General features: G+C 44.6%; 2 protein-coding genes across 3 annotated transcripts in view; one reads left to right on the top strand and one right to left on the bottom strand.

The window, feature by feature from the left end:
* The window catches only part of Appl2 (adaptor protein, phosphotyrosine interacting with PH domain and leucine zipper 2), a 31,617-nt gene extending 30,707 nt beyond the window's left edge, over positions 1 to 910 (top strand). The window contains exon 20 of one of the 2 annotated variants that reach the window (XM_010631320.2): positions 218 to 910. In XM_010631320.2, coding sequence (XP_010629622.1) covers positions 218 to 244 — 27 coding nt within the window. In that variant the 3' untranslated portion in view covers positions 245 to 910. Of the gene's footprint in view, positions 1 to 181 lie in introns of both variants that reach the window. The other variant, XM_019208526.2, reaches the window with a different exon arrangement.
* A 4,947-nt stretch (positions 911 to 5,857) lies between these two features.
* Positions 5,858 to 21,401, bottom strand: part of Washc4 (WASH complex subunit 4) — a 49,192-nt gene continuing 33,648 nt past the window's right edge. Inside the window, exons 25-33 of the mRNA XM_033763506.1 lie at positions 19,751 to 19,885; positions 18,814 to 18,922; positions 14,385 to 14,451; positions 13,846 to 13,932; positions 11,689 to 11,836; positions 9,522 to 9,618; positions 8,658 to 8,854; positions 8,331 to 8,430; positions 5,858 to 6,265 (exon numbers count right to left, since the gene is read on the bottom strand). Coding sequence (XP_033619397.1) covers positions 6,198 to 6,265; positions 8,331 to 8,430; positions 8,658 to 8,854; positions 9,522 to 9,618; positions 11,689 to 11,836; positions 13,846 to 13,932; positions 14,385 to 14,451; positions 18,814 to 18,922; positions 19,751 to 19,885 — 1,008 coding nt within the window. The 3' untranslated portion in view covers positions 5,858 to 6,197. The remainder of the gene's footprint in view (positions 6,266 to 8,330; positions 8,431 to 8,657; positions 8,855 to 9,521; positions 9,619 to 11,688; positions 11,837 to 13,845; positions 13,933 to 14,384; positions 14,452 to 18,813; positions 18,923 to 19,750; positions 19,886 to 21,401) is intronic.

Raw genomic sequence — 21,401 nt, 5'->3', positions numbered from 1 at the left:
CGCTCCTAACTTCAGGATCCTGAAGCGCTGGCTCAACTAATGCTGTCTCTGCCACTAACCCATGATGGGAAGTACGTCCTGCTAACCGAGCAGGCGGAGGACAGCGACGGCAGCCCGGGCGGGCGCAGAGGCGCAGAGTCGGAAGCGTGGCTCCCAGGCCGGGGAAGTGGCGGGGCCGGGCCGCTCCTCAGGGCTGTCCACCTTCTCTGCCGTGCAGGCGCACAACCTGGTTTCGGGCTGCTGACGCGCACGTGGACCCCGATGCCTTCATCGGCCAGGCGGGAAGCAGGCAGCCCAGTGGCCGCGTTCCTGCGTCTGCACTTGTTCCTTAGGTGCTTGGTGGTGAGTGCTTCCGCGGACTGCGTGTCGGCACGCGTCGGAGGCTTGGCGATGTCCCGTCCGCTTCACCCGGATGTCATCTGCCACTTCTGGTGTCCTTAGAAACAGCAAAGGCCTAGATTTACAATTTGATAAACACTAGATTCTTCCTATTAATCTAGTTTTGTATTTTACCTAATGAGCTCTAAGTGCCTGTTGTGCTGAAAGTGTACGGGAAGCCAGCTCATCTCATCGGCCCTACAGCACTGTGTGCGCACTGGGGCCTGACCCGGGCATCGCTGACCCCAGGCCAGCAGCTGAGCCCCGCGAGAGTCGCCAGGCGTCACCCAGCAGGCACTGGCTGGTCCTCCAGCCCTGACTGGTGGGGTTTGCTGGGCCCAAGGCCCAGTGCTGCCGTTCATTCTTCTGAGCCAGACCCGAGGACAGGCCAGTGAATTTTCACAAACCCCAGCCCATCCACTGTCTGCCTAACCAGCAATTAATGGTAAAGATCTTGAACTATACACTGTTTTTAACTGTAACAAATCCAACAGACTATCACTACCTGTGTAATAAATTAACCTAGCAATGACTTACACTGTTTCTTTCTACTTGTGGTAATTTTCTAGAACAGCCCTGGAAGCAAACTAGAATGAGTTCTCTAGTTTAATGGTTAATCATACAATGCAGTTACAGCCAAGGGGACAGACTGCCCCAAAACGCCTTTGTTCAGTCAGAGTAGAACACTTTAAGATGACGACGGATGAGCTTCCGCAACCCCAATCTCGGGTTGTTGGGGGACTGTGCCTGTGGTGCACACATCACCAGGGAAACAGTGGCTGCCTAGGGCCGGGTGAGGTTCCACACCAGCAGGTGACTTCCAAGTCCACTGATGCCCAATGCCCGGCAGACCTTTCCCAGAGCCGAGCTGCAGCCTCTTAGATGTTTTTCTTTAAGCTTCGACTTTTTCAGCAGCAGCGGCAGTAGGAGGATCTCAAGGCCTAAGGTGCTATTAAAACTGTGGCTTCAATAAGACACAAAACATGCAGCTCATGAAGACACAACTGAAATTCAGTAGCTTAAAGCTCCATCAAAAACACAGAAGGAATGAAAACACAACCCAGAAAAGATACAAGCCAATAAGACCTAATCCCCACAATGTAGAAAACATCTTCCATTAATTAAATTTTTAAAAATTGGTCATTTCACAGATTCGAAACATGTTTGTTCAACCTCACCTGGTAACCGGGAGGTGTAAGTGAAAACCGCACCGAGATGCTAACACTCACCGGACTGCGGTCAGCCCCGGGGATGGAGGGCCAGGAGGGCACGGTGGCAGCCCGCAGCCCGTGGGGAGGGGCCCGTCCCACAGCCTGGGTGTCCACACGTGCCGGGACAGTTCCACTGCGAAACCCTGGATGCCACCAGCAGATGGGTAACTATCTGCGCTCTAACTGGATGCTACAAACGACAGCCTCGTCTCCTGTGAATTTTAAAAACAATGAAGCAACATCATCAAAACCTATGATCCGATTCCACTGAGGTTAAATAAACATGCAAACCATTATTTAGGGAGACATAAGAAGGTGTGAAACTAGAGAACAGCAAGGGCTGTTACCAACCGAGCACAGTTGTTGCTCTTCTGGGGCAGGGAACTCTTGCAGATTTTAAGTAATTTTAAGATTTGGAAACAGCAAGTGATTTCCCTTCCTCACTTACTGAAATGTGTATTGAGCAGACACAGCACTGAAAAGTTAATGCGTACCTAAGGAGCTAGGTGGGGAAGCTGCTCAGAGGCCAGCTCTCTACCAACTGGTTTCTGGTCTGGGTTTAGGTCACTTGCCCTCAGATGCAATATTTCTCTTCACATTCTTGATCCTTGTACTTCTCTAGGTAAAATATATGAATTTCATGTAAAAATTCAAAAAATTGCAACCTTTAACCTAAACGGGTTAATGAATATGTGCAGCCCTTAAGAGAACTATTCAGTCTTCTTACTTCCAAATTTTCCTCCTAAAACAGCTGACACCAAACAAATGCATTTCTACTTAGTAGCAATAATAAGCTATATAACAGCTGGCATTTATGGTATATAGAATTAGAACACTGTTGTTTTTTCTGGTACTGGGGTTTGAACTCAGGACCTTGCGCTTACAAGACAGGCACGATGCCACTGAGCTATCCACCCCCGCCGCCTTTACAGTAGTATCTGACAGCCACAACATACAGTGGCCACTGTTCCTTACTACTGCAGTGCTGGGTGCAAATTCATCCTCAGAACTCAATACTCCAGCCCACTTTGTGCCTGAGGAGACACCGGAGGGGTGAAAGCCTGTGGTGGGACCTACTGGGCTCTCTCAGCCCGTCCCTGGAGGCTGTGCTGCCCACCGTGGGGTGCTACATGCCTGACCTCAGAGACCGGCAATCCCCAGATGTTTCTCCACCCATTAAGCTTTAAAGATTACCCTACTAGTAGCTCTACTGAGGTATCTTTGTGCTACCCTTTGTGCGATTTCTCAAAGATTAAATGCCTTAATACTAAATTCTATACAAATAGGTATTTCAACAGCACTCAGGAGGCTGAGGCAGGAAGATCATCACAAGGTCGAGGCCAGCCTGAGCTACACAGTGAGTTCAAGGTGAGCCCGAACTACTTACTGACACTCGCCTCAAAATGAAAAACAAGAGGTCATTTCTCAGTATAAGTTAACTCCCCACCTGACGATGAGGGCGCTAAAGAACGCTTCAGTACGCATGGGCCGCCCAAAGAAAACTCGCCCTATCCACAGTCCTCAGGGCTGACCCGAGTCAGGACATCACTGTGCGATGGAGGGCCACACTGCGGAAGCTGAGGCGAGCGTTTACTGTACTGCTGTAGAGTACGGCTCTCCCCTGGCCAGCAGCATCTTGCGCTTCCTGCACAGTCAGTCCTTGGGACTTGGCTTAAACTAGATTTCCACTCACTCTGGGTTCTCTTTTATTTGACATCTTTGCCCAGGATGGCCTACAACTCGTGGTGATGCTCCTGCCTCAGCCTCCCAGGTGCAGAGACCACAGGCATGTGCCACCACACCCAGTGTACCTGACATCTCTGACAACCCTTTAAATTGTTCCAAACATCGAAAAGCTGGTTTCAAAGTCAGGTAACATTAAAGCCTCCCTAAGAAAGCAAATGCAGTTTGAAATGTACGCAACATGAACCTAGGAAGACAATGGTGTTGAAATCATTTAAACAGTGAAACTATTTTTACATTTAGGAAACCCAACAAAAAGAGTAACAAACAGTACTATCCTTCCTACAATTGTACAAATTTACTACACTCTGAAGAAGGGCAGCAGACATTTCTCCAGAATATTTAGGGGTTGTGTCTCCAGCATAGTATTGAAAAAAACTTGTTCATTACTGCTACTTTTTCAGTCCAACTCATGCCTGAAAACAGGACTCTTAGCGGTTTTTAACACTACATACTGCATGCGCAGGACCCCTTTCCTCCAGGGTTAGGATTTACAATCACCTCATCTGGGGTGAAGACATCAAGCTATGGAAAGACCGAATATGTGTGAAGGAAAGGAGACTTCACCAGGAACACAGACCAAGCCCTCGATTGATCTGCACTTGAAATGGTTTTCCTATGTAGCTGCACTTTTTTTTCCACATTCAAAGGTTTATTGACAAAAATACAAAGTGATATTGTCATGAACGGAGAGAGAACCCTGGTTAATGAAGTCTAATGCTTGTACACTTCTAAAAAGCTGCCAGGTATTACAAGTATCACAGAATTTCACAAGCCTTTTAAAAAGAGATTCCATATATTCTACCTGACTTAAGGAGGCCCCCCAAAGGTAATATCACAGTTATTAGTTTAGGACATTCAATTCTGAACATAAACAGCAAGAAAGAAGTTTTCAAATTATATTTATTAATATTTTATTTATACATAGTGTATTTCCTTAGAACTGGGGGAGGACACGGCCCCACTCGAGTGAGATAACAAACTTGCTGTCTTTTACAAAATCTAATTAGAGCTGACAAAGGTACGGTTAGTCCTTAATTCCTGAGAATTTCAACATCAATTTTTCCGTGAACTTAAAACCAATGTTCACCTTAGTCTTTAAATTACAGTATGTCTGAAAAAATATCAACATTCATACGTTAACAAGGAGAAGCATCACCTGCCAGGAGACACTAACCCGAGAGTGTACGGAGCCCTGCTGCTCTGCAGTCCGATGCCATTTCAGTACTCAGCCTCAAAGATGTACTCTGAATACACGAGCTCATGGTACTTTACCCACACTGCAGTGACATTGTTTTGAACTGAGTAAAATAATCCATCACTTTCTCCCTGGTTGTCCGTATGCAGGGAGTCAATCGGCATAGAAACGCTACAGCTGGTAGAGTAACTGATTTACCTGTGTGGACTAATGAACAGAGAACGCAAGATTCTCTTCTAATTATATCTGTCCCTATTAAATGGGATGGTTTAGGAAGTTAAAATCAGAAAGCAGTACTGTTGCTATGAAGCGGTGACTAATTTGATATAATCAAATGCACTACCATTCATATAAACATTTGTAATGAAAATATAAATTATTAATTATGCAGCATGCTTTAGGGCCATTTCTACAGTTAGTATGAATTAGAAGTCCAGAATTCTCCTGTTTCCACAGTGAACAGAAACCATTCCCTACACTCTGCTTCTTCCCATGCTGGCAGTGAAAGTGTGCACGCTGGGCTGGGACGGTGGCCCCGAGCCGGGGGTGCCCACAGAAGGCGCGCTCGGTACCCCAGTCCCAAAGCTGGGAGCAGAGGGCGCCGAGCAGGCAGATGCAGCAGGGAGCAGCACCTCCCTCAGGGACGCGCGTCGTGGTGAGAGCGGAACCCTTCCTCCACTGTAAAGTACCATTTTACTACATGCTTGAAAGGGGATGGTTCATCCACTTACTAATATATCTTTACAAAAATAAAAATAGTAGCTTGCAGGGAAGTAAATTTACCGAAAATCTTTCTGCACTTTTTAAAATCAGTAAGTGATTTATTGTATTAGAATTTTATCTCACAGTGGTCATTTTTACACAGCCTGCAAGGGCAGTTATCATTTAATCTTGTACCCTAGGTTATACTTATCATAAAGAAAACATCTGCCCATACCGGTGCCAAGATGTCACTAACTGGACACAGAAGAAACCTGAGTTTGGACGCAGAAGTAACTCACTCCGCTTTTCCTCCCGCCACAGAGTGCCTTCAGCCACAGGGTGCTCCCGTGGTCTCTATGGCTCCATCTGAACTTCCTGTAAGTGTGGAACTGTCTTCACCCAGAGCAGCCGCGGACAGTTAACTGTCGCCAAAGCAATGTGAGCCAGCAGGAAAGCGTCTCCACAAGGATCAGCCTCAGCAGCTGGCCACGCATGGGCGCACAGCACCGCACTCCCCTCTGTACCAAAGCCATCTTCATGAGAACGTCGCTGTCTGCTTCCTGAACTTCAGGCTCGAAGAACATTGAAACTGGCTGTACAGAGTAAGCACTGAATTTCCAGTGCCTGGAGGTGACAGGGACCAGAGACTTACGCGACACAAATTACAAACACATGTGCAGACTACAAGGTGTGAGGCGCCTGCTCAGGAATCCGGCCACGCAACTGCTGAAGAAGCACATTCCAGCCCACAGTCCAGGGAAAAATCCAGTTTTAGTCTTATTCTCAACCTCTGAAAAGCAGAGCCTTTGAAAGTGGAATGGATGTAACTTCAGAGCCCTGCCTTCATGAGTTCCAACACCTAAATATTTTCCAGAACACAACCCAGGAAACAATTTGTCACAGCCATGACCTCCACCTCGCCAGCAGAGTGTGAACGCGTGTGGATGACCTTGGCCCCTCGGGCATCATTTCACGACAGGGTCGGCGGACACAGCGCTCTCCGATAGGTCTCCATCACTCGTTTTGGTTTCTTCTGGAGGTAGAGTGAAAATAACAATGGAAATATTTACGTTCATTAAAAAAGGTTTATAAGAGAAGTGCTATGTTACTAAATGTGAAATTAAGAAAATGCTGCATTCATCAAATATCTCTAATATTTAAAGTTTTTAAAAACCTCATCTCAAAAAGACTTTTTTAAAATGCAGAGCATGGTGGCACACGCCTGTAACTCCAGACCTCAGGAGGCTGAGGCAGGACTGAAGCAAGCTCCAGGGCAGCCTAGGCTACACAGTGAGTTCAAGGCCAGCCTGCACTGCACAGCAAGACCCTATCGAAAAAAAAAAAGAATGAATGAATGAATACATATATGAATAACATCTTTAAAAATTAAAATAAATTTCTTAAAAACTTAGGCCCAATACCACCGAAGTCCTAACTGGCTCTTGATGGAGTGCGGAGTTCAGAGCGGAGCATTCTGCACTTGGGGTGGGGCTGCCAGTGCCTGCAGTCTCGTGGCCCCTCTGACAAGGGTGTCCGCCCCACGCCCCAGCAGAACCCAAGCCACTCAGCTCCTCCACCACCCAGGTCTGCTGCCTCCCACACTTCTGAACAGTGCTACTTTACTTCAGTCTTGAAAACAAACCTAAACATGATATGCACAAGTGTTCACTTAATAAGTACAGCGGCACCTCAGTTCACAGACATCATTTGTTCTAGGGTTTTGGAAGATGACCAGGTCTATGTCTGCGTGGGAAGGACAGCTGCAGTCGTACTGTCACTGATGTCAATCAAACAAAAACAAAATTTTGCCAAGTGCTTCTGTTCGTGAACCAATTTGTTTGCAAACAAAAGCATCCATGAACGAGGTCTGCTGTACTTGGAAATCTTCCAGTATTTTGTAACATTCTAAAAATGACTGCACACATTGCTAATAAATGTGTTAACATTTAACTTATACAACATTATCAAAGAACAAGGTAGTTCAAATTAAGTCACTTATCTAAATAAGTGGCTCTACTCAGTGTAAGAAAAAGTACATTTTAAAGTCTGACAAAATTAATAAAAACATGTTATTTTAGTGTTTTATATCCTGACTTATGAAAAATCTCACAGAATACAAGTAAGAACACCACAAAACACTAATTTTAGTTATGTAGTGCCTGTACCGTATCTAGCTGTGACCGTCCCAACAGAGAAATGTAAGCTACGTAATCTGCAGGACCAAAAAGGGAAACATCTGTTTTTCAAGGACCTGGACCCAAATGTCACACTAGAAACACCACACAATGCTCTCAGCGTTCCCAGGAGGAAGTTGCTTTCTTACCCACCAAGGCAGACTCCCGGGGACACAGCCCCCCCACCTGTGCCCAGCAAGTGACCAGCACTCTTCACCCACTCGGACACCCACTCGCTGAGGAGCAGCAGGGCACTGCCCACAGGACTCACCCTCTCAGCCACCTGCCCAGCTTGCTGGTCCTGGCCTCATCAGCCACAGCTCTGCCTCAGCCACCCCAGCTGTCTCCCAAACTGGCCCCTTCCAACTGCATACAGGTGAGCAGTGAAAGAAGCAAAGCTCACTCACTAAATTTCATCTAATAAGAAGATGAAACTGAGTCAGGGTCAAAGGGTTACCACAGAGTAAGATGTGTGCTTCATTCTGACGTGTGACTCTACGACCCAGACTGGCTTGAGTTTTGGGTTTTTTGGTTTTCTTGGTATTGGGGATGGAACATGGGACCTCACACTTGCAAGATAGGCATGGCGCCACTGAGCTAAATCCCAGCTCAGTTTTGTTTTTAACAACTCTTATTTCTAGGTCTGTATTTCTTTTCCAAAAGTAAGCTAGAACTCTGACCAGAAAATGGGGTACTCCTGTCTACTGTTAGACTATTGTTTTTTGGGGGGTTTTTTTTGTTTGTTTTTTTGAGTCAGGGTCTCACTATGTAGCTGAGACTGACCTGGAACTCACTGTGTAGCCCAGGCTGGTCTCGAACTCACAGCGATCCTCCTGCCTCAGCCTGCTGAGTGCTGGGATTACAGGCGTGCGCCACCACGCCCAGCTAGACTACTGGTTTTTCCAAATGCAGCCACTCACTCACCTTCCTTCTCTTTCTTCTCCTGATTCTCTTCAGCTGCAGTCTTGTCTGCTCTGAAGAAAATTCTTGCACTGCTCAGTGAGAAATACAGCAATTCAAATTCCTAATAGGAAAGAAAGTGGGAAAATACTTACAGTGATACATTAAAAATACTTCCAGAAGCTCTAGTAGAATTCACAAATACAGAAACTAAACCAACTAACTTACCCATTTTTAAGATTTGAGTCAAACAGTTTGCAACTACCATTAATTCTAAAATACATTCTTTTACCACTACTCATCTCACATGAAAAGGAAGTCAAAGCAGGGTTGCTGCTTGTGCGCCTCTACCTGTAAATAGACATCCAGTCGCTTCTGAGTGAGATTCATGGTCTGCAGCAGCTTTTCATCTTGACTAGCCGACTGCACGTTCTGCTGCTTAGCGACCGCCCTTATCTCTTTCAAATATTTCTCTCTAACAGACTGGAACCAGTGAAGGGAATCAAACTCCTGGTACTGATCCAAAAGCTTCAGGATGTAAGCCACACCTGCCGTTACAAGCAAAACCAAAGTTTAATTACTGTGAATACAGAAGTTGTATTCCCTTCCCTCACCAGCAGTTTCGAAGTAATCATCTCCCAAATCACACTCTCCAACATAAATACATTTAGTAAGATGTCTTACTTCTTCCTTTAAAAAAGATGTAAATGTATAAAGAACTAAAAAAGGAAAAAAATCATTTAAGAAGAGAATAAATAAATCACGTAACCATAAAAATCACCTGGAAAAACATGGCTGTAGGACAGAGAATAAAAACTTTCACCTCTCAGAGACAGCAAGCGAGGAAGCTACAGGGAAGTCCGGGGTACTAAGTACAAAATGCTGAAACCGTGAGATGACAAGAACAAAGCCTGAACACGAAGGCAAACCAGACAAGTGATCAGCAATGCCAAGAGGGCGTTACATGACAGTTGTAGGTGAAAAACAAGCACTGCCGACCAAATGGCCCCACAAGAAACAACCTGTAAAGAGCACATAAACCTATCTTCACACAAACATTGCTTTTTTTTTCTGGCATCAAGATCAAACTCAGGACCTCGGCCTTGCAAGGCAGGCATGGTGCCATTGAGCGAAAATCCCCAACCCTACACAAACATTTCTAAGAGCCCATTTTAAGGTACAAAGTTAATGTGAAAATAGTTCCATTAAGCTTACCCATGGCAAAACCATCGTCAGTAAAGGCAGCTCCGATTTTATTTTTTTTATTCAATTTCTCCTTGCAACTAATGGAATGTTCTACAAAGTTGAGGGTCTAAAAACATAACAGATATCAGAGTCAAAATTAGTTAAGGAAATCTTCAAAATTAGGCTCCTGAAAAGAGACATTTCAAAAGCTGCACCCAGAATCTCCACACCACGACGCCATGCTGTGTGTGAAGCCCTGACCTCGCTCGCAGCCATGCTGAGCCACCCATCTGCGACACATGCACAGCGCAGTCACCGCTCACAGCTCGGGGCCGGGTCTGGGGTCCCTGACAGAACAGCCCTGCAGTTCAGAGAGGAGGATGCCAGCAAATTCAGCCTCTCCACCACGGCCACGGCAGAGGGCATGGGCTTAGACAGTAGCCTCTTCTCCATACACACACAGGGCAGCCCTCACTTCCACCGGCTCAAAACACCACCTCTTCCCATGTTCTTTGGCTAAAGGACAGATTCCTCCAAACAGTACTTTCTCTTGAAATCCTGCTTTTCCAAGATACCTTATCCTATCAGACCATTCATACAGACACTGAAGCTCACCACATACCAAACACCACTGACTGCAAAACTGGTCAGCATCTCACACTGGCACTCATAGCACACAGCACTAATGGTCCCTGCAGAAACGCTGTGTGTCCGCACAGCCGGAATTACACAGCCCTGAGCTCTACACACGAGGCCAGGGACGGAGAGGCTGAAATTTAAGTGTATAAAATTTTAACTTAAAGTGGCTGCACCGTGGACAGCAAAGCTCTAGAGTGCAGGCAGCATTATTTAAAAACCAATCATGATACAGAGTGAAAACCATGTAACAGCTGACACAGGAAACAAAACGTAAGTTTCACTTTTATTGCCTATGACATTTATTTGGCAATTAATCATGTTATTTGTGAACTCTCTTATCAGCTCTCATTAGAGTCTTTTTCCACAGTTTGTCTTTTCCTAGACTATAGATTTGTACACAAAAGCAGTACCCATATTCGCCAATCTGAGTCTGCTTGGTGACTGGACTCTTTACCCTCCAGCTCTACCCAAGCTCACCGGGTCTCTCTGTGCTGCTGCGGGCTGCAGCGAGCTGCTCTCTGGTGCCATCAGTCAGTCAGTCAGTCAGACAGACAGACAGACAGAAAGATGGCCTTGCTGCTTGTCTGGACCCCAGCCTGGGAGGGAAAGATGCTCACCACATGAATACACATGTGCACAGTAAAGCATAAAACAGAAATTCATAAAGGAAAAACGTCTGTAGATGATCTGCAGATGATCAGCTATTTCCATTTTCCACTAGGTGATAGCAGTTATATAATGTCAGAAGCTACATTAACAAGTCAGACAATGATATAAACAGTCATCATCCTCCATGTTGGATGTAATAAACAGCTATCACCATTCAGTGATGCTTAATCAAAACACAAACCGAAAACAAAAAACTTAATTACAGAAGCCTTTAGAGGAAATTGGCCTATTGTTATTATAAACCTCTCTAAATGCTCAAATCCATTTTCCCGGCTGGAATAACTGTCTTTATAATGTAATTTTTTTTGGTACTGGGAACTGCACTCAGGATCTTGTGCTTGCCAGGCAAGCTCAGTACCAGTAAGCTCTGTCCCCAGTCCTGTAATGTAAGTTTTGAAAACCTGAGCCACTTTTAGGCAATTATAGAATTAGAATGGGGTGTTCCATACATTTTCACAAGGAGAAAGCATTAAAAGTTTATGCTAGGTGTTAGTACTATTGCACAGAGAGAAGTTATCCTGAAACACAGGCTTCTAAGACGTGCGTTAGAAAACCCTTCCTGTCACACCAGTCAACGCTGGTCCACATTCAGGGCTTACCGTGACTGGTATCATTCCACCCAGACTCTGGCACACTTGGACTACATACACTCAAGTAATTTAAAAACAACAGGACTTCTCTATTACCTATTAACAGGAAGCTATCTTAGCTATAGGCAGTCTCCTTCCGCTCAGCTAATTAGGAGAACTGTAGTTAACACTCATGAGGAGACATGTAGTTTACTTACATCGGAAAATCGGAGATATACTCTGCATCATGCTACAAGGAAATCAAAGTCATTTACCACAGCTGTTAAAAAAGATTCATTTTAGGCTGTGAAAATACTCACTAGAGGAGGCACAATGATATAAAAATTTCGGAGGTGTATATTCTTTGGCCTTCGAAATTCTGGAGCAAAAACATCCACAAGCATTTTGAAATACTCTGTGCCTTCAGCAGAATTTCGTGTGTGATCACTGAGAACTGAGTCCAAATGCCTAAGAAACAAAAATAAGGATAAAAATAAAATAGTTGTAATACTTTTGATTCCTTTTTCAAAAGCAGGCATTCTTCTTAAAACCCAGCTCTCAGCAGGCTGGCCAAGACCACCAAGCAGGGAGCAGAGCCTGCGTGCAGAACACAACCATTCTCTTATGGACAGAATCCCATCTCTGTGAACAAACTCTTCATCTGAAATCTCTCCGCCGATGCTCCTCCTGCATTTCTTTACCTCAACTTGAACCTGGCCCTCTCTTGAGAGCTTAAGCATCCCTTTCAACCTTCGGTAACAGGAGATGCCTTTTGTCTTGGAATCAGAACACACAGCTCTCACTACTTTCAAACCGTCCTTCCTCACAGGACCCAACAACAGATGCTCTTCAGCCTAGGATGGGTGACACCTGGATAAACCCCGGGCACCCCGAGGATGAGTGAAGAACATCTCGGTCCCAACACCACGACCCTGTGATGCCCGGAGCAGCAACACCTGCACTGCCCATGAAGCTCCGGGGTCGCGGTGCCCACCACCAACGCAGGAGAGGACCCAAAGGCAATCTGAGCCCAGGGCTGTGCATGAAGCTCAGGGGTTAAGTACCTGCCTAGCACCCATCAGACCACAAAACTTAACAACGGTAATAATGATAAGGTTAAACATGTTTTAAAATATCAGTTTTTACTTATCACTTTCACATCACTGTAAAATTGAAAGTAAAAATAAAACACAAGATGAGCCATTATAAAATAAAGCAGGGCCATCTGTAAAACCCTCTGCTCCTGGCTGAAAGCAGGCCGCGAAAGCTCCATGAGGGACAAGGTCTCTGTTCGCGGCCCCTCACGGTACCCAGTAGTACCAGCCAGCACTCCTCGGACAAGCTGGACCCTGCAAGCAGAAGCTGACTTTACCCTGGACACCCAGAGACAGCACGGCACTCCTAACTCCTCGGACTCCCTCAAAATATCTTTTAAATGCTACTTTTAGTGAAAATGACATCAGCTAGCAAAAAGTAAAGGTCCAACTTTCTCTCTGTGATGCACCTACCACCACCTACTTTAGCCATTTTCAAGCACAGCACTTTGAATAGCTAATTACCACACCCGGCTGCTGGTAAGCTGGTGATGAACCAGGCCAGAACCTGCAGGGCACAACCTCTGCACCAGGGAAAAGAGCACTTTCCTTTTTTAAAACTGTCAAGAGCATCAGAGTTAAAATCCAGGATAATAACACCCGCATACCCTCAGCTAGAGTCACCACCCATTTATTTGCTTGCTAAACAAATTCTGCACCCCTCGGGCTCCCTCGGGCTCTAAGTTATGTCACAGAGCCCTTCCTGGCTGGCGTCTGGAGACCAGCACTTCCAGTGAGCCAGGAGAACCTTACACCGAAATCACATCAGTCCGAAACCCCACTTCCGCTTCCATCTGCTGTACTCCAGGAGCAGCAGCTGCACAGGGCAGTGGCTGCCGGACAGGCAGGAGGCCGCTCCAACAGGGAAGCTGGCATTCTACAAGTCTTTGAAAAGGAAAAAAACAGGCGACGTGAGCTTTACAAATGAGCCGCTTGGCATTCCTTTCCTGATGCTAAATCTTCAAGGTGGGCTGTGTGAGCCAACCACAGTTCAGGTGTCCAAGAGGCACACACGGCTGGGGGCTGTCACACTGGGCCACATGGTCCATGGGATCCCTTTACAGCAAGGGTGGAAAGACCTTAGGATATCGCAGTCTTTAAAAAGCAACATAAAACCGAGACCATGATTCACACGGTAAAAACACTGCCATATAAATTATACAATATCCTATGGTCTTCTCTTTAACGTCTTATATAAACACTTTTTTTTGGGCGGGGGGGTTTTCAAGACAGGGTCTCTCTATGTAGTTCAGGCTGGCCTTGAACTCAGTGACTGTCCTGCCTCGGCCTCCTGAGTGCTAAAATTATAGGTATATATCACCAGGCCTGGCTAAACACACATTTTTAAACTTCCAAATTTCAATTATTCAAAAACTAGATTACCTTGCTGCTTTTAATGTTTCTTCTGCAAGACCTTCTTCTTTTACCAGTTCTTCAAAATTTACAATATCTTCAAGATCAGGCACAAATCTATGTAAGAATTGGGAAGGAATTTATTAAGGCAACAAAAATGTGTGCAGATGACACAGACAGGAAAGTGGTGCGTAACACTGCTCAGAGACGTTCAACCATGTACTTCAGGAAAAACTTCGTACTTCAGTGATACTGTTAAGATCACCACTTTAGTTACGATCAAATTTTGGATATCACATTTACTCCTTAAAATCATGTACGCTAGACTAACTCATAAACTATACTGACAAAATCATTTAACTATAAGCTTGAGAAAAATAAAGACCTTCAACAGTCTAATGTACTCTTAAAGTTTAAAGTGAAAAAAATCTAACTAGAATTGTTTTCTTCCATTTTTCTCTCAAAATATACTAGCAAAAACAAAAACCTCTACAATATCACATATCACAAGAGAAATTTAATAACATAAAGTGGCATAAACAAGTCAAAAATGATGCTTGCATCCATACCTAATGGCGTTGCTGCTACAATGAAGACCACCAGATCTAATCATCCGAACATAGCCCATAGCATTACCTGAAAGGCCACACAAAAACAGGTGTTTATATATGTAGTCAACTACAAGGTTTCCATTCCTAGGTACCAAGATACTCTGCTATAGTTTACTTCAGTCCTTGTTCCATAAAAAATAAAACTGTTGACTATTCCCGCACTTAAAATACAAAGGTACAGTTATATCTATCTACACTATATATTTTAAAATAAGTTTAAGGGCTGGGGATTTAGCTCGTGGTTCTACCAACTACCTAGAAAGTGCAAGGACCCGAGTTCGATCCCCAGTACCAAAAACAGACATACAAACAAAATAAGTTTAACTTTTTCAGTTGATAAATTCATTAAATGCTGAATACACTGCATGACCAAACATCTTAAAATTAGAGCACCAACAATTTCTTCGCTCCCACCTTGGAAATACCCTCATTCTCTTCTCAGTCTCTATCGCTGTCTCTTGCTCTGTCACACACACAAATGCATGTGCGTGCGCGCGCACACACACACACACACACACACACACACACACACACACACACACACACACACACACACCATGTACGTACCAAAAAAAATCTTTATTAGATGCTGTCAAACTCACATTCCAAGCCTGGACTTCTCTGAACACTAGGCTTTTTTAATCCAGTGTTCATAGCTACATATCTGGAAGAATCTTAAACTGTAAATGTCCAGTCAAACTCAGGAGCTTTAGCCCCTGCTGCAACGCCTCCCTCAGAAACCGCCAATGCCTGCCTTTCCAGTTGCTCAGGTCAAACACCTTGAAGCTACCCAGACTCCTCTCTCCCCTGCACCCTGTATCTCAACAGTGGATAAATGAGTGTTGGCTCTGCCTTGAAGATGTGGCCTGAATCCAACCACATTCACCACCTTCACATCTCACCCTACTCCAACTGTCACACCAGGCTGTACCACGCCAATACACAGCAGACTGGTCCAGCTTCCCAGCTTCCACCGTAGCCTCCTCCCACACCCCGATCTTCTCTTTGCCTAGCACAGCAGCAGAGATTATAAGGTAAGTGCCTTGGAACGGCTGCCGCCATCCTGATAAATAACTTCCTTCCTCACCCTAAAGTTCCCATTCCCACCTCAGGCGTCATGGGTCATAGTAAATGTCCAAGAATGGCCCCTGAGTGGCTTCCCATGCAGCTGACGCAATCCCCGACCCGCCTACACCAGTCACCCACTATGTAACCAGGCCCCTTTCCCGCTCCCTCTCTGTTCCCTTTCTGCTGAGTGGGCCACCGGTCCACCGGGCCACCGCGGCTCTTTAATAAAATCTCTCATATGGGCTCTGTCGGTGCGCGGAGTAATCTTTGGCAGGCGCCGGTTCCTTTCAGAGATGACATTTCAGAGCCTCCAAGAACAAACAGCGCGTGTCCTACAGGTTCACCACCACCGACCTGGAAGCTAGTGACTCCCACAAATCCAGCATTTCCTGAAAACTCCACGAGGGCTGTCCTCTCCAGAGGGAAGCCCACCCTTCCTGTGGAAGCAGGCAGCTCGCTGCTGTGGCTCCCACCACTCCGGTTTCTGCTGACTCCTCCCAGCCCCGATAACCCGGACATCGCAGGGCAGACAGGGCTTCTGCGCTCACTCTGTGCGGCCTGGCTGGTACCCTCTCTCTGGGCAGCGCAGTGCAGCTGTGCTCAGGGGACTCAGGACCCGCTTCAGGGTCAGAGCATCGCTGAAGAGTGTTCTACCTCCTACACAGCACTCAGCACTGCAGACAGCTCTTATCTTGTTCATTCCTCACTAAAACCAAGCTCTATGAGCAGAGCCATTCAGTCTCCACTGCTCCCTCCCAGAGCCAACGCATTCGGCTCAAAGGAGGAATCCAGCACCAACTGAAATGAACTGAAATCACCCAATCTATGTTAAAGCCTATTCCAATTTTTTGTTTTGGGTTTTGTGTGTGTGTTTGTGTGTAGTTTTGAAACAAGGTCTTGCTATGTATCCCAGGCTGGCTGAAAACTTGCAGCGATCCTCATGCCTCAGCCTCCAGAGTGCTGGGATTACAGATATGCACCACCACACCCAGATGTTTTGTTTTCTTCTAATAGGCATATCAGAAAAAGCAAGTATCCAATTTCATTGTTTTCCTCCAAATTGTCAGATTAATGTCAGTAGTTCAAAATGTGACAAGCTAGCACAACACAGAATGGAGGAGCAAAATTTCAGAGGTCAGACTTCCCAGGTTCAAATGTAGACTACGGCGCTCGTTAGCTGAAGGACTTTGCTCCACCCTGTAATCTCTGTGTGTCAGTCTCCTCTCCTGGCAGAGTCAGCTCTAGCAGGGCACAGACTTTGTTTAGTGTCTTAAGAAGAAGCATCATCACCCACAAGCATCTGCCGTCCTAAAGAAGTCCCTGTGGAATGCATGAGGGGAAACAATGCTGCGTGTAGTGTCTCCCAAGAGCCAGAGTGCAGAAGGCACAGGGCACTCAGTAAATGTTCAGGGCCGGCGGCAGCTGTTAGCTACTCCAGCAGGCAACGATCAGGACTCCACCTGGCTCCCAGCTCACTACTCCTCTCAAAATGAAGAACAGACTGAAAAGCACCCTGCAGCACTTTACAGAGAGGAGTACAATGCTGGGATACTGTGTGTGGACAGAGTGAGAGCCGGGGGAGTGGAGGTAACACTGGACGGCACAGCCAGATCATCTCAGTGGCCGTGGATACAGATGTGCATCAGGAAATGAACCAGCACACTGAGGGCCAGGAACTAACTGTTACTTCTTAGGATGAAGTTATACTTTCAAAAAATATAAAAAATAAAACAGTACAGGCAGCGCTGACTCTGATGTTTGCATGTGAACACAGCTCTAGAAGGAGGGCACACAGACCGAGCCTGAAGCCCTCATATTCCTCACAAAATCCCACATGCACGGCAGACGGCATTAGCTCTGCAAAAGCATCTTCATCAGATCTCAAAGCTAGTTCAGCTCTATTGTGCCACTAGTTTGCAAGTAGGCTGGGCATGGTAGCAAATGTCTGTAATCCCAGCATTTGGGAGGCTGAGGCAAGAAGATCACAGCAACTTCAAGGCCAACCTGAACTACATAGTAAGATCCTGTCTCAAAAGAAAAGAATTTGCCATCTAATATGGAATCGACTGTCTCCTTAAAGGAACATATTTAGCTGGCATACTTCATGTTAAGTAGCTCAAGATAAAAAGTTTACAAAGGCAAGATTCTCTAATTTCTTGCACTAAAACAGAACAGGAAAATCTAACCTGCAAACCAAGGGACCTGCACAGTTTACGGTCACACGCTGAAGTCACTCCAAAGTGAACTTCAGAACACCTTTCCCACTAGTAGGTAAGCCACCTGGGAGCAAAGCTGTTTGCAAACCCAGCATGCAGAAGGATGCTCAGCATAACTGATGCCTGTAAATGTCTGACAAATGAATCAATCTCAGGAGGCATAATTTTCCCAAAATAGAATCAGTGAGATTTTACTAACTGGTCAGTGTCAGTTAAAAGAACTAAAGACCGTAAGACACCTTTGGACTTCTAGCTAAATAACCCCAGTTAAGTCTCAGCGCAACTATTTCTCATTTCTCTGATTTTGCTCTCTGCACCTTTTTAAAACAGTGATTTCACAGTCAGAAGTGGTGTTGCATGCACTTGGGAGGCTGAGGCAGGCAATGTAGGGTTTGAGGCCAGCCTGGACTATATAGCAAGTTCAAGGCCAGTGCTGACTCTATCGCGAGATCCTGCCACAAAAGAACAAAACCTGATTACATGCCTACCCCACAGGCTTATAGGGAGGGCATTTGGTACACATACCTTTTGTGAAAAATTCAAATAAGGGTAAGATTTTGTTAATCAAGGATTATTTCTGCATGTAGTTCTTACTCCTAAATATACTACACTGTATTTCAGGAGACAGGTTTAACTTATAAGGTAACAGTACAAATTATCTACATAAGTATTAAATCAGTGTTACAGAAAAAAATATAGCATTTGGTATTTTATCTGTAACTCAATTTCTATATAACTTAATAATCTAAATGACTATCTTTTCATATGAATGTTTCATACTTCATATTTGGCTGTGAAAGAATGTCTTTTAAAAGCTCAAAATGATGACAATGCTCTGAATAGTAGGTACCCAGTAAGTGCTTCCCAGATGACCATTCATTTTCCATATGGGATGATTTCCTTTGAGATGATTAATTTGATGGAAGAGGTTTTATTTAACTTTTATTAGTCTACAGTCTACCAATTATTTCTGCAGCACAAATCCTGTAAGATAACTCCCCCAGTGGAGCAGCACTGAGCTAAGCACCAGCTTTTTATCAGTGCAAGCTACTCAGCATACGTGGTTCCTAAGATCCATCCTTCACTTCCCAGTAATAACTTACCAATCTGGCTGATGAGCTGCCTGAACTGATCAAGGTAGCTCTGGCCCTCTGGCGTGATTCCAAGTTTCCGGATGCCTCGGTTGAATTTTTCTGCTCTATCAAAAGGGTACTGGAGAGAGAATTTTAAAACTATCTTTAAACCCTAAGGGAGAAAATGACTACCAACATGATCATGCCAATACTACTAATTTTATTTCATTCTGATTAAAACAAAACAAAACAAAAACTCCCAAGTCTAATGACAAAATACTTATAAAATACAACTGTAATCCCAGCACTCAGGCGGCTGAGGCTGGAGGATCGCGATGAATTCCAGGCTATCCTGGGATACGTAGTTAGTCCAAGGCCAAGGTGAACTATATATTGAGACCCAGTCTCAAGAAAAAGATAAAATAAAAACTGCTCATGCTCAAGGTCAATATAATTTTTTTGTTATTAACTAAAGGGAGGAATAATCAGGGCCACTAAATTTAAGTTTCCTACCACCAGTTTGGTCTCTAATGCCCAACAGCTCTATCGGACTGACAAAAAGGACAAAGTTATTCCTTCCAGAAACATCTGTCCAGATATGTGACCAGTGGATGGAAGCACATGGTTAACAGCAACTGCTTCCAAAAGCGGAACAGGAAGGAAAGAAAATGAGGGAGCTGTTCCACACACTTTTCATTGCTTAAATGTTTCTAAATGCATATTTGTATTACTTTCAAACTAAAGAAAGTGAATCTGGGTATACTGATCATTCATTTTTTCCTTATGTGGAATCTGACAGAGATTGTAAGGGAAAACAGAAGGCACACAGAGCCTGCCTGGGAGACAAGTGAAAAAGAAAGAAAGAAAACTGAAACCCCACTGAGATCTAAATGATGAATTCTGCATAAGCATTTGCCATATACTTAACAGTTGAATCAAAGTACCTTAAAAAGAACACACAGCATACCTTATGATCATTTTGGTCCTTAATTTCCCTGAAAAACCGAATGTCTTTAATCAATCTGGATTTGATATGTTCATCATACATAAACTGGCTAAAGATATAAAACTTCTTTTTCAAAAACTGGTAGGTGAAATTAACCTATAAAAATTAAAATTCAAAAAATTGGACAAAGTTAATATGAAATTAACTTCAAATCAATGATACTAAGTAACGATATAAAAAGTACCATTTTTAAAGTTCAGTTCATGATAGACATAAAAATATTTGTTTTCTATTGCCCAAATTTATTTCTTTTATATATTTTTGCTAAAAAAAAAAAGCAAAAAAGAAATAAGAAAGTGGAACATGATCTTACAAGAAGACACAGCTGCGCAGCAGTGGGAGACACTGGTCTCGGCCTTGCACCTGGGAAGCTCCAGCTTCCTGGTCAGGACTGCTCAGCACCAAGCTGCACACAAGACAGGCGAGTCCTCTCTGAACTTGCTGAAGGACTCAACGTTCACTATAGGCAACCCATTCTGAGTGAGAGCCTTCTATGCTTATGCTAGACATGGCTGTTATCCTCATGAAGTTTATACTCTCACAGGGGTGGCAGACATTTGAATCAAGTATTGCTGAATAAATTAACTAAGTCTTAACTGCAATAATTACTAAAAATGAGAATTGTGGGTGCTCCGAGAGTAAGTAACAAAGATTCAGAAAACTAACAGGGTGAAACCTGAGCTGAGATGAAGCGAAATAAGACAAATCCCAAGCTACTCTAGAACACCCTCTTCTGACTCCCATCCCAGGCACTCAGCTGCTAATGGTTTTAGTAAAGTTTGCCTTTTTGCGTAGCCTGTGGCTCCCCACTTGCAGCTGTGGCTGAAACACTGCCCGCTCTGTTCTTTTCCCGTCCTCTGCAGTCTGGTCTGCCCATCCCGCCCTGAGTCTCACCCAGTGCCCTCTCCATCACTCCTACGTGTCCTTGTGAGGCTGACTCCTGTCGGTATCTATTACCACAAGAGCAGGGCATTGCCAGTGCCTCGCACAGGGCCTGAGACATAAAATACACTCGTGAGAGTTTGTTACATGAATGCTTGGAAGGTGACAGAAGCTAAGGAAAAGTTTATCATCAGAAGTTCAGAGTTTATCTTTGAAGGCTCAAATGTGATACACAGAGTAACTCCCATTTTACATTTACATTTAAATGGACTAGCAAGGTCTCACTCCCATACCAGTAACCAACATAGAGCTCCAACCATACCAGCCGCCCACTCAAAACCTTCAGAGCCTTCCCCATTGCTTACTATAATTGCTGTCCACTCTCCCCCATTCCTTCACTCCAATCTGTTTCATATGAAAAAACTTAAGCATTCATTTTTCTTATTCTTAAAGAGAATAAGAATGACCTAATCACAGGTCAATTCAAAGATTTTTTCTCTTTTTCCTACAGAGGGAAAAACAGCACACAAGCTCAAGTGATCTCAAGCGACTGCCTGCTACCAGGAAGACTCAAAGTAACTGAAATGGGTATCAATCATTAGTAGCCTCTCTCCAAAAAAACAGTGTTTATTAGGGCCGGGGATGCAGCTCAGTGGCACTGCATCTGCCTCACAAGTGCGAGGTCCTGAGTTCAATCCCCGGTGCCGCAAAAAAAAAAAAAAAAAAAAAA

Source organism: Fukomys damarensis, unplaced genomic scaffold, assembly GCF_012274545.1.
Source record: "Fukomys damarensis isolate Sample0158 unplaced genomic scaffold, DMR_v1.0_HiC HiC_scaffold_15, whole genome shotgun sequence".
NCBI lineage: Eukaryota > Metazoa > Chordata > Mammalia > Rodentia > Bathyergidae > Fukomys > Fukomys damarensis.
The sequence above is the reverse complement of the archived record's forward strand: the minus strand, read 5'-3'. Positions and strand labels throughout refer to the sequence as shown.